Source organism: Phaethon aethereus (genome assembly GCF_964289735.1).
Source record: "Phaethon aethereus genome assembly, chromosome: 7".
NCBI classification, from domain to species: domain Eukaryota; kingdom Metazoa; phylum Chordata; class Aves; order Phaethontiformes; family Phaethontidae; genus Phaethon; species Phaethon aethereus.
The window spans coordinates 23976668-24003081 of NC_138583.1; the positions used below are offsets into that span (position 1 = coordinate 23976668).

The 26414-nt window shown below is 35.3% G+C and overlaps 1 protein-coding gene across 2 annotated transcripts in view; it reads left to right on the plus strand.

Annotated features, from left to right (window-relative positions):
* IDE (insulin degrading enzyme) overlaps nt 1–26414 on the plus strand; it is a gene marked incomplete at its 3' end in the record, with an annotated part of 57877 nt that overhangs the window by 25265 nt on the left and 6198 nt on the right. Inside the window, exons 11-20 of one of the 2 annotated variants that reach the window (XM_082002443.1) lie at nt 2286–2388; nt 3378–3500; nt 5969–6051; nt 10449–10593; nt 13419–13529; nt 15553–15673; nt 18644–18735; nt 21021–21132; nt 22208–22375; nt 25156–25428. In XM_082002443.1, coding sequence (XP_081858569.1) covers nt 2286–2388; nt 3378–3500; nt 5969–6051; nt 10449–10593; nt 13419–13529; nt 15553–15673; nt 18644–18735; nt 21021–21132; nt 22208–22375; nt 25156–25428 — 1331 coding nt within the window. Of the gene's footprint in view, nt 1–2285; nt 2389–3377; nt 3501–5968; nt 6052–10448; nt 10594–11133; nt 11279–13418; nt 13530–15552; nt 15674–18643; nt 18736–21020; nt 21133–22207; nt 22376–25155; nt 25429–26414 lie in introns of both variants that reach the window. The other variant, XM_082002442.1, reaches the window with a different exon arrangement.

Here is a 26414-nt window from a genome sequence, read left to right on the forward strand (position 1 = left end):
GACTGCATGATTATTGAAATTTTATCAGGATAATCTTTTAGCTTAAGACTTGTTTCTTCAATGGGTGGAAAGGCATGGTAGGTTGCTTTGAGATTCTAATAAACTTTATAGTTTTTATAGTCCCTTAGCAACTTCATCTGTACATGGTAAAGCTTTCGCTCACCAGGTGTCCAAGTTAAAATGCAAAACATAATAGAATACTCTTATGGCTCATTTTAACATAAACAACAATCTCTCTAATAGATTTCACCTTGTTGACCGAGCTAGTGTCTGCTGTACAAATATTGCCTAGGATTAAAGTGCTTAGTTCTCTCCTGAATATTTATTTAGTATTGTTCCTTTTTTATAAAAAATGAAATAGATATAACATACAGATATGAAGCCATTTTATATGAAGTCACAGTAAAAATGTTAACCATTTCTATTGCCATTTCCTATAAGAGATGTAATATGTATCTCCTAAAGATGAATATTCTTGTTCTGGTTTGAATATTGCATAACTTCTGCAGAGTAGCAGGGGTTGTTTTGTGCATGTGTAGGTATGTGCGTGTTCATGCTAATCATGTGGTTCTTTCAAAGGTGGGGAGTAAAAATTTCTCCCTTCCTCAGCCCAGAGGAAATCTGCATCCCTGAAACATAACATTTGATTGCGCCTCTTTAGTGTGTATGATTTAAAATATTGTCTCAAAATTAGACAGTCTGTGGTACAAGTCCTTCTTTAATTTTTGAATCTATTGCTAGAGAGTGTTTCTTTACAATCCCACGTGACTCTGAAATGTACTTCTCATTTATTTAAATACACCTAATGATAGCTATGTACGCCATTGTTCTCCTGCTACTCAAACTCCAAAGCACAGATTAAATTATTAGTAATTTGAAAATCTTCATAATAGGGGAGTCTAGAACTAAATACAGCAGAATCCTGTTTTCTTCAACCTTCTTGGATCATTTAGTCATGTGTAAACATCAGATGAAAAAGGAGGGATGAAATCATAGGCATTTACAATATTAATAGTCCACATACTTTAACTTTTCAGTGTATTGCAAAATTAATTCCAAGAGTATTCTCTAGCAACATATCTGTAAAGTAAAAATACTGTAGTTTGAGGCACATACATATGCCTGTTTTGATTTATGCCCCACTTTGCCTGGCACATTAGAAATACACAACAGAATGTTCCTGGCCTGAAGATATTGTGATTAAAAAAAGAACACTTAGATTGCATATATTTTGATGTTTTAATATGCATTTTAGCCATCTGCACAAGACTTGACAAAGTCTGTTACTGTGCTATTCCGCATCTAGGGATTGTTAAATAGATGTAGGAGGTAATTGTGCTACCTTTTTTGGCCATTTCAGAATTCTTATAAACATCTGTTTACTCTTAAAGCTACTTATTTGCATTGAATACTCTTGTGTGATGTAGGTTGTTAAAAAGAATGAAAGGAGTTTTCTTGATACTTATTATGAAGACTACTGAAATAATACTAAGTTTGTTACTTTCTTTATTCTGGATTTCCTCTTATTTAGGTGGATTCTTTAGTTTGAGGACTATCTGGACGATGCCTTTTAGTCATATGGTTTAGTTTTAGGTAGTCCTGTGAGAAGCAGGGAGTAGGATTCGATGATCCTTATGTGTCCCTTCCAATTTAAGATTTCTAATTGAGTATAATTCTGTTGTAAAATACATTAATCTTTCTGCTTTTCTTCCCTTTCCCTCAAAAAACCCGCAAACCAAACAAAAAAAACCCAGGATGGAAACAGGTTTGAATCTGAAATGAGAACATGAAAACCATAGAAAATGATTGTGAATGGGGGAGTGAAACTGCAATAACATAATCTAAAACATTAGGTCTGGAGTAAAATTTCTATAGTTGGTGTTTCCACTTACCTGAGTTTTGATTATAGGTGGTACAAAAAAATGTTACAGTCACTTCATTAACTTTGTAGAAAATCTCAAGGACTGCTTTCTGTGTTTTCTGGAACAAGAACAAAGTCTAAAAAACAGAAACTGCATGCAACAGTAATTGTGTGTAACTCTAGGTTGTAACACTTCAGAAAAACAGTAAAATTAAATTATGCTGATAACCCAATGTTGTGGTTAACCTTAATGCATAGTTCGGTATATGTATACTCGCTATCCATATGTACTTGTAATTGTCCAGGGACCATTTCCAGAAATAAATGCATTCTAGTGGTGGAACAGAAATAGTGCTCTGCATAATTTCTCGTAGTCTTTTCTCAGGCATATTCATGTCAAAGTGGTTTGTCTCTTTGTTTTCAGGGTTGCAATTGTTTCCAAGTCTTTTGAAGGAAAAACTGATCGAACAGAAGACTGGTATGGAACACAGTACAAGCAAGAAGCAATTTCTGATGAAGTTATTAAGGCATGTTAAAACTTTTAATATATTCTAAGATCTGCAAGTGAAAGACGGTGGTAAATTTTTTTGGTCTAATTTTCCATTTAGTTGAGGGGAGAACTTAAATCTGCTGGTCTACATAGCATGAAAATTGTACAATGAGTCTGTTACTATTATGAGAAGTAAGGATCTTATGTTAGTCTTCAGATTTCAAATATTTATTACATAGGACACATACATTTTAATAATTTTAAACCATGGTAAGTACAGGGAATGTTAGATCATTTTTGTTATAGAAGATCCGTAATATGTAGTGGCTACTTAAAAATGCAAGCATTAACTTTTTAAAACTTACAAGTGTCTATTAAATGTTAATGAACTATTGTGTGTAAAGAAAGTAATCTTTTTACAACTGCTGTATGTAATTGTGTTTCTGAAATGGATTTTTGCAACCTAGAAAATGAGTATATATTGCCAATTAAGTGAGCTTCTACAAAGAAAAACTCCAACAATGGAGGTGGGCGAATTCTTACTGAACCTGGTTATTGATCTATTCTTTTGAGAAGAGATGTCTGTAAAATACATCCTAGAGCTATATTGGACCTGCCAAGCATGTTTTGAACAGATATTGCATAGGAACACTTCACTTCCTTTAGATTGTCCCTTACGTATGTTCTTGATTAGAATTCTCACTTATGTATTTAGTTAAACAACTTCATTTAGAGTTCACAGTAGCATGAAAGATGAGACATAGAACCACCTATGCTTTCCAGTCCACTGTAAATTTTTCAGTAGAAATTTTGTCTTTACTTCTAAGAGCATTTCATCCTTCTGATAGACTACTTCAACTGGATTTCCCAGATACTTCTCTCTTTCTCTGTAATCTTAATAGTATTTACATATAAGCTAGCGGAACACATTTTTAAGTCTTCTGTTACAGCACAGAATAAATAAGTATATATCCACTAATTAAGCAGAAATTCTACTTCACCTCATTGTTTCTCCTGTTTATCTAGAAATGGCAAAATGCTGACCTGAATGGGAAATTCAAGCTTCCCATGAAGAACGAGTTCATTCCTACTAACTTTGAGATTTTGCCATTGGAAAAAGATGCGACACAGTACCCTGCCCTTGTCAAGGTAAGCTATCTGTATTTGTTCTGTTTGCTAGCTATTCTTCTGGGAACTTAGCAGTTAATTCCTGTGCGTTTTTAAAATACAGATCATGTCATATTCCCAAGTATAATAAAAAAGAAAGTACAAAACTTAAAAGATATTGCTAGAAAGAGAGTACAAAGTTAATTCTTGCTAAATTTTGCATTATGACTATTTGGGTTCCTGTGAAAATGATCTACTAACAGCTTGAACTCTCTTTTTTGAAAGTGTGTTAACAACTGATAGAAATAGTATTAAAGCTGTTTAGTCAGTAGAAGGGTGACTGCCACTCTAGGATTTTGATTTTCTTTTTTTTTTTTTTTTGTAACAGTGTTCAGTAATTTGAGGGTGTAGACAAGGCTATTCTTTGGTAACTATATATGTATGAGAAAAGCTTGTGATTGCATGGAAAAAGAGAGAAAGAGAGAGATATGTAAATAAACATCACTCTCCAGTCTCCTGGAAGCATCATTTAATGATCTCAATATGTTTAGCAAATCTCAGTTTTTCTGAGTACCTAAAATTTACTAAAAATTACTTCTCACTGCTAAAGCATAGTTGTCTTTGCTAATGCTCATCTTTTGTTCTAGGCTTGGTTGGAAGATAAATAGGGAAAGTATTCTGCAATTACATGTTGTGCTTCAGCTTGGATATTCAATTCAGGAACACTTTTTGCACACTAGATTAATACAGGTCTACTTTAGTGCAAAGGCATCCTTCAGGAATATATATTTGTTCTGCACAGGGCATTTTAGGTATATACTTGAAGCAGTAGTATTAACAGAGGAAGACTTTGAGCATATGTTTATGTTCATCCTGAACTGAAACCCTAAACCTCAGCAGGGACAAATATTATGGCTCTGTTAAGTAACACTAATTGGTTTGCTGCAGAAACTTGATGGTCCTTTGGTGTCTCTGTAGCAACTAAGCAATTGATGCACACAAAAGCTTTGCTTTAAGGCATCGTTGCTTTAGAAATGTATTTGGTTTTAGTTTTTCCTTTCCCTTTAAAATATGTTTTCTGAGGGAAGATGTTTTTAATCTTCTGTACTTGATGAAATAGACATTATTTATTTTGCCTGCACCTCTCATTTTCTCCCCAGCTGCATGCTTGTGCCATTTTCTTTTTGTGGACCTTGGCATTTGCCTGACCCCACAGCAAAACACTGCAAGAACTAAATCAGCAGAGATTACAAAAAAAAAGCAATTTTCCTGCTGTTTTATATGCCTAAGCAATCTAACTGTGGACTGGACCAGCATTGTGGAGAAAGGGAGAGACAGGAACATAAGTGCAGGAACAGGATGGCCATTTCCACTGGCAGCATGTCATTAGGTCACCTCTGTTGTAATGGCACATCTTGCCCTGAAAAACCCTCAGGAAAGAGGGCAGTTAGGATATGGGCTTTGACCTGAGAGCCAAATTGTTACTATGGACTGCAGCTAGCGATCTCTAGCTATTGGATCAGATCTCCAATACTACAGACAGACTCTACTGTTTATCATTCTGTCCCTGATGTACAGGGATGTGTATTCTAAGCTGCATAGTAGCAATCTAACAGAATAAAAATTTTGTTGTCTTGGAGAGAAGCTGTAATTTGTCTTTTTAATATGAGTAGAGTATTATGTAGAGGAAGGTGTGCTGTAAGAGATGAGACTTATTTCTTTTACACAAAAAGAAGGAAAGTACCGTGCCAGATCTCTGAGAAGCAAAGAACATCTGCTCAAAAATATGAGGAGAAATAATATTACATTTAAAATTTCTCTCTTAATATGTATAGCAATTTAAAGAATAGGCGTTGGGGGATAAAGTTAACTAGAGTTGAAACAGAGAGCGAGCATCCATTTCACAGCTTTTGTGGGAGAAAAAGCAATAGGAGTGGTTGTTTAGATTCTTTCCTGTACTGGGAGGTAATTCTAAAAAAAATTACATGACAGATATTTTAACTGATTTCCCACCAGTTTTACTACTTTTTCTAAATGCAGATGTGTTTTTTGTTACCAATGTTATTTTAAAGTAACATACATTAATATTTTTTACTAAAAGCCTTAAATACATAATTACATTCTTAATCTAAAACATTTAACTATACGCTGCTGTAGTGCTGTCCCCATAATGGTACATCTTTAATGCCAGCATGGTTTAGCAGGGAATTGTGTGAAGCGAACTTTCTATTTTTCTTTGATCATTCCTGCCCTAGAAAATTTAGTTCCCATTTTAATCATAAGCTCATTCACAATGCTGTAGCCATTTAACTGCATGCTAAAGTGACATACAGTAAGGAGAGAGTCTCAGTAAAGATAGATGGATGTATACACAAATGTATATAGCAAAAATCTGAATTCAAAGGGACAACACTAAACTGAGATTTGAAGTGGTGAAGAGACTTTTTTTTAAAATAGTGTAATATATTACAGTTAAAAGTTAGGTGACTTAACCTCTTTTCTTGACACAGGACACTGCTATGAGCAAACTATGGTTCAAGCAAGATGACAAATTTTTTTTGCCAAAAGCTTGTCTCAACTTTGAGTTTTTCAGGTATGGAAAGTTAAGTATATCACACAAATTGCTCTACAAAGTTTCTTGTTTGTTGGGAATCTGCTTTTCTGTGGCAAAAACTTTCTTGCATGTATTGAGGCTTTAAAATGTTTGTCCTTACTTGGGAATGTGCAATAAGATACAGGTAGCAGGGAGGCTCATGTAAGTTATGCAGTAGTTGAGCAGCAAGCAGTTTGAGGCACTCTATCTGTATTAACAGGAAAAACTTATCTAAAAATATTTTAAAAACAAATTTTTCAATGTTTTATTTGCTATACCTGAAATATTCCTGCAAATAGCACATACTACATATTGCAATATACCTCTTTAAAAATGGGTGTGTATTTTTTTAATTAATGACTAAATCGCAACTATTTTAAAGACAGTGTATTCTTTATAAAAGGCTATTCTGATAATGGGTTTAGGTTGAAATTTTGTTTTAATTTGCATAATGCAAGCCACTATAAAATTCTAAGTGCTTAAAATTGTGGGATTTTATTTAACTGATACCAACTACTGATATTTTTATTTTTTTTCTAGATCACTGTCTGTATTATCAATGAATGTGTGATTTTCACCTCAAGATGCATGATAAATTTCTGTAATGTTATATTCTGGTCTTGCATTACTTTCGTCACAGGGAAATTAGCTTTTAAGTAAACGTGACAATTATGTACCTTCTTAGTGTTCCTTTCAAGTATTAATTTCTAACTTTAGAATTAACAAAAAAAAAAAAAATTTGCTGTCTTTAGAGTGCAGCCATTTCCGTGCTGGTCTACTGAAGGTGAAAATAATTTCAGGAACTCTCCTCCTTTGGCCTAATCGAATGATTCCGTGATAGTGCTGGAAAGGCTATTATATGGGCTCTGATAGATGCTCATAGATGCACTGTTGAGTTCTTGTCTTGAGTGACCACTCGAAATCTTTCTTGTCAGAATTTCAGAGAGAGGCTTTTTTCAGACAGTGTCAGATTTTGGTACTGGTGTTGGTACTAGTTGGGGAAAATAGGTTGCCTGGGCATTTCCTGTTTCGTTCTGCATTTTGAAACAGCAAGCCAAACATTACAAGTGTTTCCACATTGATGTGACAGGAAGTGGAAGATCAAAATGGTAACTGCCTGTCTCTTACTTAGAGAACAACGATTGCAATACCTGTTGGCTTCCCATTGTACTATGCTTCATCAAAAATCCAAAATAAGATTTTATTGATGGTGACTTGAGTTTATGTTACACAGCTGTGTTTGTTTTTTTTAAATAGATTCCAAATGAACTATGAGGGACCCAATCTCTATACCAGTTTGTGAACGATTAAAAGATAATAATTTTATGTAGAGCACACAAAGGTACAAGTATGCGCACATATGCACAGTATCATAGAACAGTTTGTGTTGGAAGGGACCTTTAAAGATCTAGTCCAAGCCTCCTGCAGCGAGCAGGAACGTCTTCACTAGGTATGTGGTCCTGGTCTTTCTCAGATAGATTTGTACTCATCTCAGTGATCCCTTTTGGAAAGCTAGGAGTACTTGACCTTTGCTGACTGATGTAATGGAATGAGTTGCCTCTTTCCTCCTAGGAACGGTTACAGGTGGAAAGATGGCTTTATTTTTAGGGTTGGGGCCAAGGGTTCTTTCCTTTTCTTTAAAAATAAGATGGTAATTGTATATGAATGGATGTGAGGAGAGTATTACAATATTGGGTGCATCGTCTCCAAAAGAAGTTGTAAGCAGGTTTGTCTGATTTTGATACTTAAGAAGGATTCATAGTGAATATCTCTTTTGAGGTTGGTCATGCTGATGGTCATTGGAGGAAATGGTAAAATATATAGTGTTTATTCGTGAGACATGATGCAATTACCCATAGCTGTTGTGGCCAAGTGAATTGAATAAAGCCATCTTAATAATGTGGATTTTCATAAAAAGTTTTAGCCTCAATTCTACATCAGAATACGATGGCTATGCTGCCGTGTAGCAGATTACAAGAATTTGTTGACACTACTACATACTGTGTCAGTAAGATAGAAAAAACTAGGGGGATTTGTTCAGCCTGCAGCCCTGATCATCACAAATCACTGAAGAATTCCTGACCCAGGTGTTAGAGCAGCAACTGCTGTGTAGTTGAATTTAGAGGAAGTTGATGAGGGTCTTTTCTCCCTCAAACATACAAATCCAGTAGGAACAATCTGAATATATGAACCTTTTGAAGTTGCTTTGTCCCGAAACTGAAAATCCTTACATGGCGCAAAACTTGCATTAGAGAAACACCGCAGTAAAAAACCTTGATATGGGACTTATCACCCAGCCTAAATGATGGTGATAAGCTTTTGCTTTTGTATGGATTATGACTTAAGAACTCAACAAGTATCCTTTTTTAAAAGGAAACAAAATAACAATGTAATGTGCTGTTGTTTTGAAAACTTCCTAAAGGTAGTTATAAACTCTGCTCTTCAAGTTTCCCAAGGTTTAGAGAGATGATGTTAAAAATACAATGATAATTATTTTTAACTGTATACTTGCTACCCTGCAGTTTAAAAATATTTCAAGCAACTCGAGTTGCTCATGAGATAGCTGGATTGGGTTATGTCACTTACAGCTCTGCTTCAAAGGGGAAAAGACTAGACTTTAAGATTTTTCAGATATGCTATCAGTGATTGAGTTGTTCTGCTTCCTCAAGTCCAATCAAAAAAAGGTAAATTAGAAATAGTCATTTATTTACAAAGTTCTCAGTAATAGAAGGCAACTCCCAGAACAGTGTTATAATAATTGTTTTCTGTTATTTTTCACTTGAGCATTAATGATTTAGTAGTCTTTATTATTTTCAAAACTCCCTGTTGGACTTTGCCAGTTAAATGAGTAGACAGAAGTTATAACTGATATGGACATAGTAATCACTCAAGCTGATTTAAGTCTCCATTCCAGTATCAAAATGGAAAAGAATATAATGAGTTTGGAGGAAAATTTAAGATAACATAGGGTTGACCTACATCTTGTTTTGAATTCAGTCTTAATTAAAAAATTCAATATTAATTGGATTTGCATCACAGGGCATATTGAAATTGCTCAGTTTGTGGAAATTCTTATTGTAGGGAGAAACGCAAATAGCAGAGGTTTGGGGTTTTTGTTTGGGTGTTGTGTGGTTTTTTTGTTTTGTTTTTTTTTACTGACCTGTTTGCTTAAGTTACATAAGTCCAAGCCCAGAACAATGAACCCAGTGACGGTAAAAAAGCATATCCTGGGCTAAGATTTCAGAGTACAGCAGGCTCTGCTTCTCTAATAGATTTGCATTTATTTAGTTATTTTTAAAATCTCTTCCCAGAGTTTCTTTCCTTAATCTAACAGGAAGGAGAAGTCAAGGCCTTCATAAAAACTACTAGGAACCTTCTTAAAAATACTTTTGCAATATATTTTAAAGTTATCAGCATGTGTGTTGTGGCAACGTGATCTTTGTTTTACTACATTAACGTTGGTTTACACTATGAAATGCCATGCTATGTAGGCATAAACATATGTAATAACATGTCTCTGAATATGACTGTTAGTGCCTACTTAGGAAAAATAAATGCAAATGGAGTGGTTTCGAATTGTAAGCCATATCCATATAGTTTTAGATACTGCAGATTATTTCTGTGAAATTGATAATGAATTTAAATGCACTTCAGAAGCTTGAGAAATAAATTCAATCATTATATAAATCTTGACTTTGCAAATCTTTAAAATACACAGTTATTTAACAATTAGTGCAGCTGAAATATGGCTTGAGTCTTTGAGTTGCATTTCTCTTTTTGAGAAAATTGCGACAGTGTTGTATGTGATGAGATGCTTCTAATACAACAGTAGAGCTTGTACAGTTGTTGCCATGAAAAAGATAACATAAAAAATTATGGTGGTATGAAAATGGATATGCCAAACTTCTTTCCTGAGCTGAGCTTAGCATGTACTGCGTGGTTTTTCATACCACAAATTGCTAACCTCTTAATTTTTGTAATAGAAACTACTTTGTTTCTGATAACGTGTAAGTATTAATTAAATTAATGTTCAGTATGTGGTTTTTCATTTCAGTCTATTAAATTATGTTGCTTATTCAGGGTGTATTTAGCTTATTTTACTCCTGGTGAATTCTGACTGTGCACCAAAGTAAGTACAACATGTCTTGATTTATGACCACAAATAAGAGAATATCTCTGTAATCTTTAATATGTTTAGGCATTGCTCAAACCATAAGCAAGCTAAATAATTATTTTCAGCTATGTTCATATTTGGCTTCAAAATAGGACTCCTTCATAATGGAATCCATCAGCATACTCGCAGTAAATATGGTTTCCTTTGGATCAAACTTAAAAGGCCAAAAGAAACTGAGAAATAGTTTTAAACTGCATATTTTACTTTCAACATTTTCTTCCAGCCCATTTGCTTACGTGGATCCCTTGCATTGTAACATGGCCTATTTGTACCTTGAACTACTCAAAGACTCCCTCAACGAGTATGCATATGCAGCAGAACTAGCTGGCTTGAACTATGATCTCCAAAATACCATCTATGGGATGTATGTAAGTACCCAAATCAAGGAAAAGCTTAGAGCCTTAAAACTACTTCCACTCATCAACATTTTTATATTGATTTGATGGAAGGACTTTTATTTAAAAAATGGGTCTAAGGCTGTTACTCCTTTTGATCTTGGTTATTAACCATCCTTTCTTTAATTTGAATTTTAAGTTTAATTTTGTTCAAAGTCTTCAACAATCTTTCCATTCATATTTAAGCAAATTTTCTTCTTTATTTTTATATCATTCATGAAATTAATTAGTTGTAAGACTTCTTCCTCCATTTAAAAAAAAAAAAAAAAAGCAACCCTAATCCAAGCTTACATATTTATTTCAGTTTGTCAGATATCTACTAAAAACCTTCTGACTGATGGGGTAGAAGACCCCCTTTTCATGCTGTTAAATAAATGGTACATTTCAGCTTTCCTGTTCAAGAACTACTGATCATGAGGCTGCATATACATACTCTTAAGTCATGTTTCTTCATCCATTACTTTGTCACTGCTTGAGGTATCAAAGCATTTCTTTTGTTTTTCTTTTTGTTAGTCGCTACATTTATGCTGATCCTCTCCATTGCAACATGACATACCTGTTTATCAGGTTATTGAAGGATGATTTAAAAGAGTATACATATGCAGCACGCCTCTCAGGTTTGATCTATGGCATTGCATCAGGAATGAATGCAATACTTGTAAGTAAGAAAAAAACGCAGGAGGAAATGAAACAGCTTGGGAGTTGTTGAGCTTGGAGAAAACATTTGAATTCTGCATTTCTAAACGAGATGGTTAATGGTTTTTTCCTTGCATCTATCTCATGAATTAAAAGCAAAGCAAAACAGTGTATTTTAATCAGTACTGAGTGACCTGTTTAAGATTGCAGTGTCTTGTGAACATGTGTGCAGTGCACTTGTTGCATTCTGGTTCACATTTTTACTTGCTTGCATGGTAATCTTGAAAGTACTATTGCTGGTTTCTGTATAATAAGATTAACTTTTCTGTTGAATGAATCTCAACTTTACAGATTTTGTTATAATCCTCTAATTCTGCTGTAGTGAGCTGTGGAAATGGGATTGTGCATGCGTTCATTAGAATGCAATGCTGGATATTTATGGCTTTTTCTTAGTGTTTGTCTTTATCATGTGTTTTATAATCTGTTTAACGTGCTGATAATACTTACTTGATAAATACCTGTATTATAATAAATGGTTATTTCTTACTTAGCTTCTCCTGTGAGATTTATGATAGGCGATTTTAATAGTCTCTTTTGAAGTTCTGTTAAAAGCTTTTATTAACCATCTTTTTATACCAAAGTGTGTTTTGAAATTTCCTGTAGAAGTATTACTTGCCAAAGCATCTTAGTAAGAGAATGTACTGTATATTGTCTTTACATTTTCTATATGACAGAATGTGCTGCAATTACTTTTTTTTATTCAATGCAAATCTCATTCCCTGGTAGCATTTACCTAACTTACTGCAAACACGGTTATCTGTTCTCAGTTTCAAAGCTTGCTGATGTTTCCATGGTCAGAGTTAATTCCTTTTAGGAAAAAAAAAAGAAAAACAAAAAATGGAGAGTGTGTGTGTGTGTTATTTTCTTCATTTTTAGTCACACTTTAGAAGGTTAGAGTTGTTTTAAATATTATATTTTTTTTTGTGTAGGGTCTTTATATTCTTCTCCTGTAAAGATTATATTTTTGTGTATTAAAATCAGTTTACTCTATTTTGATATATGGAAACTTCCAATATTCTTTTCTATATTGTAAGAAGTTTTATAGTCAATAGGTGTAACTGTACAATGTTGATACTTTAAGCAAGGACAGATGCTACACTAAAAACAATCACCCAGGGTGACTGTTCAACAGTTTGGGTTCTTACACAAATTTAGGATATCGGCCTTTGTCATAAAGACATATATGAAAGCTTTTTATTCAAATTCATGGTTTGGATATGGTTCGAAATATGGTTCGGTTTCAGAAACTATAGGAAAAAAAGTTCTTTGGAAAGCAGGAATTCACCTGTATGTTGGTTTGTGTACTAAAATTTTGTTTTAATAATTAAACTGCACAAGTCCAATTAAATTCCTGTGTCCAGATACCAAATTTTTATGTTCCCCCTCCCCCCGCCCCAAGGCCTTCTAATGCCTTTTTTCACTAGATGAGCATTCTGTAGCTTGATGTAATCATATAGTAATTTTTAAGTTTCCATATTTTTTTTTAAATGAACAAGTTTACTTAATGTGTACTTTCAAAAAAATGCGTAAAATGCATATGATCAGATCAATACCTCGTGACGATTGTAGACTAACTACCTTGGTCTTTCAGCCCAGAACCATCCTGGTTATAAATTGTGCTGTTGTTGACAGTACACGTTTTCTTGTAGTAGTGCTTCAATTTATGTAAAATAGTTTTTTGAGCAACAAGATACAACATGAAAAAAGGTTAAAAGTAAATTGGAGAGAATATTTAAGAAAGCTGTGAATCTAAATTTCATTACTGAAATGAGAAACCTATAGTAAAATCGTTTCAGTCCTCCAAATGTACAGCTTACTGACTGGACTCAATACTTGTAATCATGAAAAATCTGTATTCTCAGTACAATTGTTTTACATCAACATGAAATTAAATTAATTCTCTGCATTCGTAACTCCTGGGGAAATACGCAATATTATATTAACAAGTTAGTTATTTTTATTTCAGAACGAGTTAATGTTGAATAACGTTGAATTTAGAGTGAGTGTTGAAAAGTGTATTGTTCATTGAATTATACAAGACTTAGTAATTGTTTTATTTTTTATCTTCCACATTTAAAGCAAATTATGCACTTTTTCCATAGCTTTCTGTAAAAGGTTATAATGACAAGCAGCATATCTTGCTCAAGAAGATCATTGAGAAAATGGCTACTTTTGAGATTGATGAAAAAAGATTTGAAATTATCAAGGAAGCGGTAAGCTACATGAGAAACTTACATTTTGGAGTAATTTAAAATTGAATGCATTTACTTGAAATGAAATCTGAGGGCTGATTGTCCATGGAAATACAGAGTGAAATTCTGCCTCATTGGGACTGCGGAAGCTTTTTTTCTTTTGTCCTTTTTGGGGCCATGAGTTCCCTGGAGTGTTTATATTACGTTCTTCTTTTAAAAATAACTGGCCCTGGAATCTTCTTTCAGTCAGTCTTTCTTATGATTGATCAAGGGGTTGCAACTTGATTTGACAGGAGTAGGAATCTTGGGGGGGGGGGCAGGGATCTTAACTTTATGTCCCGTTTTACAATTTGGAAAGGCTGCAGTGGGATCTAGCCATAAAAGCAGGGGAAAATGGATGAAGGGAGAAGGGAGATGTTGAAAAGATTTGCAACATTTCTTCTCCCATATGTGAAGAGGAGCTCTGCTCCTGGGCCAAGATCCTTTGGTGCAAAAGCAACCAGCTGGTTAAGTACATACTGACTTCTGGAAATCTGACTGCCTAAATTTAATGACTGATCTATATGTATGGAATATAGGTAAGATTATTTTAGCTCCTGAGGTAAAATTATGAACGGTGATTACATTTGTTAAGCAAACTAGATACATAATTGTTCTTCATGTACTTTCTTTAGGGCAAGACAGTAAAACAAAAGGAAATGAGCAAATTAGATGTTGGCACTCACAGCAGTGAGTTGTTGTGGAGGTACAAATGAGTGCACAAGGATTAGACGGGTGTTGGGGAACAGGCTGACTTCTGGCCCAGAAAGCTTGCAAATAGTTTGCAGTAAACGAGAGAGCTAGGGCTGCAGGGAAGATCACTCCATGCTTGCAATGGTCTGTCTTTAATCCTTTGCTGCTAGTGATTTTTGAACAAGTGATTGGCCTAGACAGACATCATGGCCATCATTACCATTTAGTAGGAAATTCTAAGCAGGTGGACATCAAACATGAGGTGAATTTATTATAACAACATTTTATTTAGGGCTGTGTGTACCCAAGATACATAAATTGTCTGGAAAGTTTTAACTGGTTGTGACAAATGTCGAAGTAAAAAACCACAACCTGCAAGTCTAAATGATCTGGTTTGGATTATTTTCTTTTACTTTAACATGTTTCCCTGATTGTCTTTACAGTTTGCTTGAGCTTTGTCTCTGTATTATGCATATTTTAATGTTTTATAGACTTTCGTTACGTAGGCCTTTTGTGTATGTAAAACAAGGACAAAATACAAAAAAGTCAAATCAGATGGGGAGATTACAGTTCTTCCCCTCATGCCTACACCTAACAGATAAGGGAGATACCAGCTTCTGTTTGGAACAGATAGAAGGATGAGTCCTCAGCAATTTCATGCTCACTGTTTCTCACTCGTGTGCTCTGAAATGAGTTAGTTTTCTCCTGTGCTGGAAATGATCTCAGCTTGTCAAAACTATTAGTTTGAACTTTACAGTTCTTCGGATAGAGGAAAAAGGTTTTGCTTATTTTGTAAAGATGCAGCTGGACTAGAAAGGAGTTTCTTTGGAGAAGCTCACTGATTCTTCTCTCATACCTCCTTTCTCCAGGCAAAGAATGCAAAGATTTTCCCAGGTGGTCCTGTATTTTTCTAACCAGGTCAGCCCAGGGAAGCAACTGGGAGAAAAATACATTTTCTATTAGCAATATTCCCCTATCCGACCCCCTGACAGTCATCATAGAATGCATCTTTCCTGAGTAGAGCAACTTGATCTAAATACTTATTTAGGTCTAACTGCAATAATTTAATTTCCAGTCATTAATTTTATGGAGAAGTTTGATTTTGTGCTCATTTCAACTATCTCAGAGGGCTCAGAAGCCCACATTTACTACTAAGGTGATTTAACACTATTTTTTAACAGGTCTAAGAGAGAGAATGTTCTTGACATTTGAAATGTGTCTTTTTGATGGTACACAAAGTTGAGAGTACAGACTTAATATTTTATGTTTAGAAATAGAGTTCTACAATTTGAACTTAATTATTTTGTTTTAGTACATGAGATCGCTTAACAACTTCAGGGCTGAACAGCCTCACCAGCATGCAATGTATTATCTCCGACTCCTGATGACAGAAGTTGCTTGGACCAAAGATGAATTAAAAGAAGCTCTAGATGGTAATGTTCTGCCAGTTTGAAACTTTTTTTTTCTTATGGAAAACGGCTTGTTACCAAACTAATGAAGGTACCTATTTTGAACTCTGCCCATTACCCAAGTGAAGCCCCTGCAGTGCCAGACCTGAGCCAGTGCTGGTGGATGCCGATGCCTCTGCACTTGTCCTCCAGTTTCTAGAAAGTATCAGGCAAAAGGCCTCAAATGGCAAAACCTGAATGGCTTTATGGGCGTGAGCCTTGATATGGTGAATCCAGTGCTTAACCAACACTGCTAAAAGCATTTGGCTGTAGTTGACATCTTGCAGACACATTGGAGTTTATCTGCATTGTACTTCCCAATGTGCATACTATTTTGTTTTTGCCATTACCAGGTAATCATAACTCATGTTTCTGTAGATAATAAAGAAAAAAAGATATAATTTCTATAGATAATAACGATAATAAAGAACACTGTGGCTTTTAACAAAGAGCAGGCACCCCACTATATATGGAAGAAGAAGAAATTTCAAACTAAAGAAACTTAATTCATTTTAGTAATAGCTGAAGAATTCTTCCCTACCTGTATCTTACTGTGTTACAAACAAAGGCTGTTATTGGGACAGTTTGCAAAATATCTTGTACTATCTTCTTGGAATACACTGAGACATTCTTTTCAAGAGGAATATCTGGCTTTTGTGTTTATTTGAGGGAGTGGATTCAGGATACATATTCATAGTTGTCAAAGTCTGACACGTACCATACTGTTTGAAGTTGTGATGCTGAAAACTGCTTTATTGAGATAGGCTCCATAGATGCCCTGAGCCAGCTGCACAGAGGTCTGTGTTTTTTCTAGAGGATTGTTCCAGGAAATATAAATGTTTAGTTGTATAGTTTCTTGAATGATTGCCGGTATCTCTGAGATTAGCAGTGGTGCCAGTGCTGCCTGTGAAGGCAATGACAAAACTAACGCTGATTTTCATGGCAGTGGGTTCAGCTATATGTAGGTCATTCCTTTTTTAATGACTACTGAATTTTGAAAAAAATAAGAGATCTTCTGTTCCATGTGTAAATTGTCTTTATAAGATTAATACTACTGTATTCAGCATAAGAATGGCTAAAAATGGGATGCTGGAAAGGAATGCTGTCTACGTGGCATTCCTGGAACTTTGCTTGAAATACAGGGGGTTTATGTGTAAAATTTTTTTTTCCCCTCTTTTCCTCTCTCACACTCAATGTGACCTTAATCTTCTGCACTATTAATTTTTGCCTCTAGAAGTGCTTATTAAGATTAGGATTACACAGCAATAAAAAGTTGATTTGGAATGAGGGAAAAATGTGGAAATAAATTTTTTACTGGTGGTCAGTAACCTCTTTTTGAGAGTGGGAAAGACTGATAAGCACGGTGTAAGTTTTTCTAATACAAATCACAAATCTGTTAGGATGTATGCATCCCCCACTGAATAACTGAGTGACCTCATGATCTTGATTGCATTTGTCTTTTCAAAACTTTAGTGACATACATGAGTATTGTTATTTTTTATTTAGTTGAGAAATACTTCCTCTTGGGGAGGAGTGGCTGGAGAGCTGCGCAGTGGAAAAGGACCTGGAGGTGCTGGTTGACAGTCGGCTGAACATGAGCCGGCAGTGTGCCCAGGTGGCCAAGAAGGCCAACAGCATCCTGGCCTGTATCAGGAATAGTGTGGCCAGCAGGAGTAGAGAAGTGATTGTGCCCCTGTACTCGGCACTGGTGAGGCCACACCTCGAATCCTGTGTTCAGTTTTGGGCCCCTCACTGCAAGAAGGATGCTGAGGTGCTGGAGCGTGTCCAGAGAAGGGCAACGAAGCTGGTGAGGGGTCTGGAGCACAAGTCTTATGAGGAGCGGCTGAGGGCACTGGGCTTGTTCAGTCTGGAGAAGAGGAGGCTGAGGGGGAGACCTTACCGCTCTCTACAACTGCCTGAAAGGGTGTTGTGGTGAGGTGGGTGTTGGTCACTTCTCCCAAGTAACTAGTGATAGGGTGAGAGGAAATGGCCTTAAGTTGCGCCGGGGAGGTTTAGATTGGATATTAGGAAAGATTTATGGAGAGAGTGGTCAAGCATTGGAACAGGCTGCCCAGGGGGGTGGTGGAGTCACCATCACTGGAGATATTCAAAAAATGTGTGGATGTGGCACTTCGGGACATGGTTTAGTGGGCATGGTGGTGTAGGGTTAACGGTTGGACTTGATGATCTTAAAGGTCTCTTCCAACCTTAATGATTCTGTGATTCTGTGAAAATGACAGAATGAGAAGTTAATAGAATTGGTGATACAGTTGTGGGTATTCTTGTAGTGTCAGGGGGTTAAGAATGGAGATACTGACTTCGGAATGAATACCCCATCCGTTCAACCATCCTTCCTCTCTTATTCCATTGATTCTATAAGTTAAGCTATACTTTGCATTATATATGAAAACCGCTTTGCAAAGTCAGGCTACCATAGAATGTGTGTGTATGTGTATTCTGGGATATATTGCAAAAATACTTGTCTTGTGTATTGTTTGTTGCAAAGATACTATCAAAACGCCATATTTGAGTTGAGGTTCTTTTTATAGTCTAGATGGTAAATGCATAGTGTTTCTTGAGCATTATAAACTACATGCTGTTTGTTTAGTTAGTAAGTAAGGCTTTATCTTGGAACACCACCTGAATGATTGCAACTGTTTTCTCTGGAGAATGGATGTTTGTTCAACATGATTGCAAAGAAAGCTTTTTTTTTTTCTTTTCTTTTTGGAATCTGGGTCAGACGGTATGTGAATTCCAAGCAAAACAAACTATACGATGAGTGCTGCTATTTAAACGTGGAATCTTTCCAATGTTGCATTTTTAAGGAGAGATTTGCTTTTTCATGATGATGAGTTTCTCCTCCTCTAAGAAATGCATCATATCTAATGATGAGTTAGGTACTTCGTAATGTAAAAATGCATGTAATTGATTTAACTGTCTAAATATCTATTCTAGATGTCACTCTTCCCCGCCTCAAGGCCTTTATAGCTCAACTGTTGTCACGGTTACACATCGAAGCTCTTCTCCATGGCAATATAACAAAACAGGTTGGTGTGATACTTTTTTTAATAAAACAAGTTTTCTTTAAAAGCAGCATAAAAAATGGAAGACTGGTTTAATCTTCTTAGATCTTAAAGCAGTTTTGCCAAATGTGATTTCATAATTTGACTTTGTACTTTTTTTGTCTTTATGAAAATATCATAGTGTCATTTTTTCCACTTTAGATTTATTAGACTAAGTGCTGCCCTTGTATTGCTCTTGGGATTTTAATAAAAAACAATTTATGATCGAAGTAGTTGAAAGTCTGTGGTGTATGTCATTACTGTGATGTGATCAAGCTGCATAAGTAAGGATGTGCTGCAGATCCTGCTTTTCCGTTTAAAAGTTTCAGGCTAACTGACAAAGATTCCAAATGAAGATCTTTGTACAAAGCTAAACAGGAATGGTGAGCCATAAAAAATAAGTGTCAGCTCTCAGTTGCGCCTTTTGGGGAGTAAAAATCAGAAAATGCTTTTTCCTATCTTCCACAAAAATAGTGACAGTTTGTATTTGCATAGGAAATCTAACCAAATATTTGAATATGTGTACCAATACAAAACATAGTACCTTTCTTGTACATCTTTGCATTCCGTGTTTTTTGTAGGGCTGGCATAGCAGTATTTCTATGTTATACCAGCTCTGTGATACTTTACTAGCGGGAGATGTTATAAACACAAGGAACAAAGTTAACTGATAAGGAGGGGAAAAATAAAAAGATGGAGCCAATGGCACTGGGTGCATAAAGTTTTCTCTTTCAAGGATGTCTCTTAAATTTTTTTTTTGTTTTATAGAATATTTTTCATGTGGAGAAATGTAAAAAATAGTCTCTTTTCCCTCCTTATTTCTTACGCAGTTGTATATGAAAGCCATTTTCTTCTGAAATATGTAACTGAATGACCAGGTTTTTTAGATTTCCATGATGATGCAGTCATAGCAGAGAAATGCATTCTTTAATTGGCATAAATGGGTGGCTGTTGAAGAATACTACAGCTAGAGAACTGGGAAGTATATATTGTTACACCCATGGCTGTGCAATGTTTTAGAAATGATCTGCAAACCTCCCTGAACAGATGTGGGTAGGAAAACTTCTCTGTCCTTCAGTGCCCATGACGTGATCATTACTGACAAAGCTCAGAAATTTTAACCTGAATCTAAGAAATTTTTCCACTAAAATTGAATCAAAATTGGCATACTCTTGTGATACCTTTCAGTACTAAAAAATGTTTTAGAGATTCTGTACTTTCTGAAAAATTAGACCTATCTAGCTGCTTAAAATACTCATTTCTTCTTGAATTAGCTTCATTCTGATACTTTTTTCTTACTATTCCTTTTATTTGCCACAAGTGGATGAATAGGAAACTAATCCTGTTCAGAACATCTGTCTGAACAATCTTGTTGTAAATACTTTGTTTTAATACGGTGACTTGATTGGAAGAATGTATAGTATTTTTTCTAACCTTTCAAACTGTTAGACCTCAATCTTTTTGTCTTTGATATATTGGGTGGAGGTTTTGGGAGTGGCATGTGTTTTTTAAGTTTTCAGACCTTTTGCATGTTTTTGATAAGATCACTTGTGTTGTGAGTTTGTGGTAGCGCAGACTAAGAGATTTTGGCTTTCAGCCAAAACTACTTTGTAGCAAGTTACTGTAATTTCCAGCATGCAGCCTGCAAGAACACATAGCCCTTAACAGGTAAAGTTTTTGAAGTTAAATCCTTGAATCAAACTAATGATTTTTAATTTTTTTTTCAGTACTTAAGATTCTTGTATTATTATTATTTTAATCCCTCAAATAAAAGAAAGTATGTAGGCAATGAGTCCTAATACTACCAGCACATCACTGTAATGCATGTTTGAACTTAACCATTAATTTGTTTTCTTAAAATTCCATCTGTTGAGGTGTCCTTTGCAGAAATACATTGTGTGTGTGTGTGTGTGTGTGTGTATATATATATAGTTTTCAAACTTGGAAATACGAGTACATCAAAGTGGTGAAGGGAAAGGGAAAAAAAAGCCCATTGAACTTTAATTTAAAAAGTGTTGTTTACATGTAAACAAGATAAATATGGAAAAAAAAGCCCACCACAAAACCCTCAGCCTCCAAACACCCACGTCCTCTCATATACTTAACTTCTACTGTATTTTTATTAAATTGCAATATCCATATGTCCTTTTTTTTTTTTTTCTTTTCTCTCATGATTTTCTTTTCCAATCAATCATTGGAAAGTCTTACCCTGCTCTTAGGTACAGAATAACTAATGATCGTTAAAAATCCTTTTACGTTTTCTCTTCCAGGCTGCATTAGGAATTATGCAGATGGTTGAGGACACTCTCATTGAGCACGCTCATACAAAGCCACTCCTTCCCAGTCAGCTAGTAAGATACAGAGAAGTGCAACTTCCTGACAGTAAGTTAAATGACTTATTTACAAATTTTAAACACACATTAATTTGAGATTCTCTGTTTGCTAATAGTATATTAAAATTAATATTACTCTGTTGCTAGGAGTTTGTTTCAAAATCAGACTTACCTCAAATTATTTTAAACTTTAAATATAAAAATAGAGTGTTGTTTTTATAATAAAATTATACACTAATATATCATCTTTCTGGTATACTTGAAAATGAATTCGATTTCATTTTTAATCTATGTATGTAAGTTGGACTTCTTGGGGGTTGAAAATAGACAAGCTTTAAAGGTCCCTTCCAACCCAAACCATTCTATGATTCAATCCTAATTCACTTGGTATGATTTTTACAGAAATAAGAGCTCTATTCACTCTCTGCTACACATAGTGTACACATTTCAATAAGCACCATTCTTGGAGCACTTTTGAGTGTTAATTGACCATTCAGTGAATGACTCTTGCTTTTTGAGAAAAAGAAAAGCTCTTACACAAGTAACTTCTTTTTTTTCTAATATAAATGTTGTTGGTCTCATAATGTTTGCATATGATTTTACTTCTATTGTGCAAAAAAGTCTTTATATATAAGAAAGGAGGTTCAAGGAATTGCTGGGAATTATACAGGAATGATGACATACGTAGCTACACAGCCAAAGCCAATTACACATAGCTGATCGTCAGCCTGTGGAAACTGCCATATACCAAAGAACCTGTTGGTATTAAATGTTGAAGTATTTTTAATGTTCATAAATGTTTCTGCCAAATGGTCTTTAGAAACTATTTACACAATAGAGGCAATGCAGATTTCCACTCCAGTTCCACAAATACTTGCTTGAGTAGAAGCAGCCAGTTTCAATTTAGTTGCTGATATGCTCAAGCTATGACATTTCAATGTGTTAAAATAACCTTTTCTTTACTTGTTTCATGAAAAGTATGTTGTTAGTGGAAATTCTGCTTTAACAGTCCTAAACCATTTATTATAATTCCATTCCACAAATGATAGACCATTATGTTTTTAACTGTGGACAATAAGAATGTACATTTTTATGAACTTAAATGTTTTAACTTTGCCTTTTAGGAGGTTGGTTTGTATATCAACAGAGAAATGAAGTTCATAACAATTGTGGCATTGAAATATATTACCAGACAGACATGCAGAGCACTTCTGAGAATATGTTTTTGGAGCTTTTCTGTCAAATTATCTCGGAACCATGCTTCAATACTCTGCGCACCAAGGAACAATTAGGTAAGTTTTTCCCATAGTGATTATGTGTCTGGATACACACATGCACGCATGCTTATGCACTTACATGAGACATTATGAGGTGTCCTTTCCCTGCTTAGTGAATGCCATTTAAAGGGCACTTGCTAAATGTAAATAATTTAAACTGCTGGTGACTCAAAGGAATGTTACTGTCTACATACTGTATATTGAGATGCAGCAAGCATAATTTTTAAGATAAGTATGAAGTATCTGAAACCAACGCTGGCTTTTTAAAAAGTTTGATCAATGTACAGAAAATTCACATCTTCAATTTTTACCAAAAGGAGATGAGATCAGTTTCCCAAATTTTAGATCTTCTTAAAGAATCAGGAGTAGTAGTTCAGTCTCTTCTGCTTGAGATCTTACTTCCAGGTGCACTTGATGATTCACAAGCACTAGCTTAGGAATACTGCTGTATGGGTCATGGTAAGCTGCCATGCTCAACACATTTCAGACTTTTTAAGAATACAGCTGTTCATCAGTAATTGTTACCTGAACCAGTAAGACTGAGAACTGGTAAGGTTATTCCAAACAGGATAACAAGGAGACACAGAGACTTTGCATGACAGTTTGCATGATTGAAGTACTGAGCAGGAGTACGGTTTTTCCAAAGGTGAGAAGTAGGGGAATGTCTCAGTGTGATGACTATGAACTACCAGGGAGATCAGGCAAGATTAGACTTTTTGTGAGCTATTAGCAGAATCAGCCATACCATATTGATCATAGGAATTTTAACTATCTAGGTGTCTTTTGAAAATAGGACAGGATCCAGGTTATTTAGCAGGTTTTTGGAATCTGCTGGTAGCAGGTTTCATATTGAAGTTGGAGGTAACAGCTAAAGAGGAGGTGCGGAACCAGTGAGGAAGAGCTGTCTGAGTGTATCCAGCACTGCATAACCGCCAAATGATAGAGTTCACAAGACTTAGGAGGGAAGACAGTAGAAGTACCAGCAAAATTCAATAAACTTCATGGAATTATTAAGAAGATCTCTGAGACAGCTTGGGGACAAAGTAGTCCAGGAGTTAGCAGTTTGCTAAACAGTAGTAGTAGTAACACGAACTCATTCAATAAACACTTTAGCAGTATGAGAAAGAGGAAGAGAAAAGTTGTCAGTGGTGGGGGAAAAAAGTCAAAATGTTTTAGGATGGCTTTGTTAGTCTTCACGTAAAATGTCAACTGTGACCAGATGATTTCCAAAATAAATACCAGTGATAAAAGTCCACGGCTTACCTTTGAACAGGAAAATAACAGATTAAAGGTTGTTCAGGTAAATTAGAAGCTTCTAAAAAGTTCAGGCATGATGAACTCTACAGTAAAAAACCCCAAAATTATGAATTCCTGGAATTGAAAATCCTGTAACTGAGAATTCCTGGATGATAGATGAGGAAAAATAACGTTTCCTTAAAAAAGGGAAGAGAAGAGAAGGGGAAATTACAGATAAGTCAGCTTAGTTCAAATTCCTGGAAAATACAGAATAAGTTATCAAACAAGTTCTAAATTCATAGAAGACCACTGAGAGACTATTACTGGACAAACTAACATAACTTTTTTTTTTTGTAGAAACAGTTTGGCTGTATGGATGGAAGTGGTGATGTTGTATGTCTCTTCTTGATAGTATGAAAGGCGTGTAACGTTCTCAGACAAGCTAGAGAGCACGCCTAGGTGGACATGTTACACATTTGGAAAGTCACGTTAGACATGTTACTGTTTGGAAAGTCGTGACTGGAGAAGAGATCAGAATAGTTCATTAGAAGAATGGTGTTCCACAGAGCTCTGTTGTGATCCAGTGCTACTTAGTATTTTCATCAAAACTCTGTATGATGGAAGAGTGAATACACTTAACTAAATCTTCAGATAATACTAAGCTGAGAGAGGCTGCAAGTGTGTGGGAAGATAGAATTAGAATTCAAAATTAGTTTGACATTTTAGAAATATGACTTGAAGATAAGATGCAATTTAGTAGGAACAGATTGGCAGGAATAATCAATGGCACAGGTACAAGCTAGGAGACAACTGGCTAGGTAGCAGTTTTGTAGAAAACAATCTACAGATTACAGTGGATCAGAAGTAGAATGTAAATCAGCAGTGTTGTGCTGCTGTGTAAAATGCTGGGATAGATAAATAGGAGCTTCCAAGATGCATACACGATAATACTCCTATGTTGTTCAGGTAAGGACTTTGAAATACTGTATACAGTTTTGACATAAGCATCGAGGAATTATTAGAGAGCTATGAAACAACATTTAAAAGACTGAAATGTGACACATTTTTTATTAAAAGAGTGGAAGAAGACTGAAAAAAGGCTTGGGGGTTCAGATAACCAAAAGCTGCAACAAAAAGGAAGGGAATAATATTTTCTTTGTATCTAATTGACAAGATGAGAAATAGTGGTTTTACATTGCAGCAAAGAGAATTCAGATTAGATGTTACGAAAAAGTAATAGGAAGTTCCCAATGTTGAGTCTAACGAAGCCCTGGAGTACAGCTTAATTTGTGGTTTCCTAATCCTGATGGCAGAATTCCTTTTGTTCTGTCTTGGTCTGTCTCATCTCCTCCTCGACCCTCCCCTGAACTGATACCTCAGTAGAATAAAGATGTTTTAAAAAAATACAGTGGCATGTTTTGAAACCTTCATTATTTAATTTCTAATACAGAATTAAACATAGCATAAAATTGTGTTCCTGTCAGATGTGCCATATTTGGCAAACTTCATGCTGGAACAAGGAGTTTCTTTTAATTTGTCATTATTCTTGTTTTGCCAAGGTTACATTGTGTTCAGTGGTCCACGTCGGGCAAATGGCATACAAGGACTGCGATTTATTATTCAATCTGAAAAACCACCGCACTATTTAGAAAGCAGGGTAGAAGCGTTCTTAAAAACTATGGAGAAATGCATAGAAGACATGACAGAAGAAGCCTTCCAAAAACACATCCAAGCTCTAGCAATTCGTCGTCTAGACAAACCAAAGAAGCTGTCTGCAGAATGTGCTAAATACTGGGGAGAAATAATTTCCCAGCAGTATAACTTTGACAGAGGTAAGACAAATTATAATTCCTTTAAAACCGAATGCTGTAGTTTGGCTACATTTGTGACTGTTGAGTGTCATATTCATTTGGGAACAATTTAAACTTTTACATAGCCTGTCCATAATTTAGTGTATTTTTTGTGATTTGTGTCCTGTAAGTTGTATTTCTTCCTTCTGCCTTGAGAAAATACCTCATTTGTAGAGCCTGTGCTCTCACTGCTGTGGGAGCTGTTAGTAATAGAGGATGTATTCCCTGATGTTCGCCCTATGATGTGTGTTGGTGAATGCTTTATTGACGTTCTGTTCTTTCCCTTAAGGCTCAGTGAGACGTAGAGTAGGTCAAGGATTGGAAGTGGTTTGAATGTAAATGTTGATGTCATATAAGCTCAAGTGTCTGCCTGTGATGTTCGGACGTCTGTATCGCGTATGTGCCTAATAGTTGACTGAGATACATTCAGATACACACATTCATATGAACCCTTTCCTCTTCCCAGTTCTTTCAGGGAGTGATGGCAGAGGCAACAGCAGGTGTCTTAACTAACATGTGACCTGCCTCAGCTTAGAGTAGGCTTGAAGAAATACTAATTTTTTTGGGTTTTCGTCCATGATACTTTGAAGATTATAAGCTTGTAGAAGACCAATTGAGATCCAACTTCCAGTGTTATTACTGAAAATGGACGGACAGTTAATTTACATTGTGATCCTACATAGTATTTAAGTTGTATTTTTCCCTTTTTCCATCATTGTTTGAAGATTTTTTTAATACAAAATACAGAGGTATATTAGTAATATAGTTTCTAACACTGAAAACAAAAAATCAGTTTTAGGTACAAGGTCAGCTTTTCCTTACATTTTTTTATGTCTCAACTCTTATTCACAACTATAATTTTCCATCTTCCATCCATAAGATGCTTCCTCCATAAAAATCACTCTGTGCTGTGACTTCTCTTTTGCTTTACAAACACGGTATTGGCTTTCCACAATAGTAAATACAGT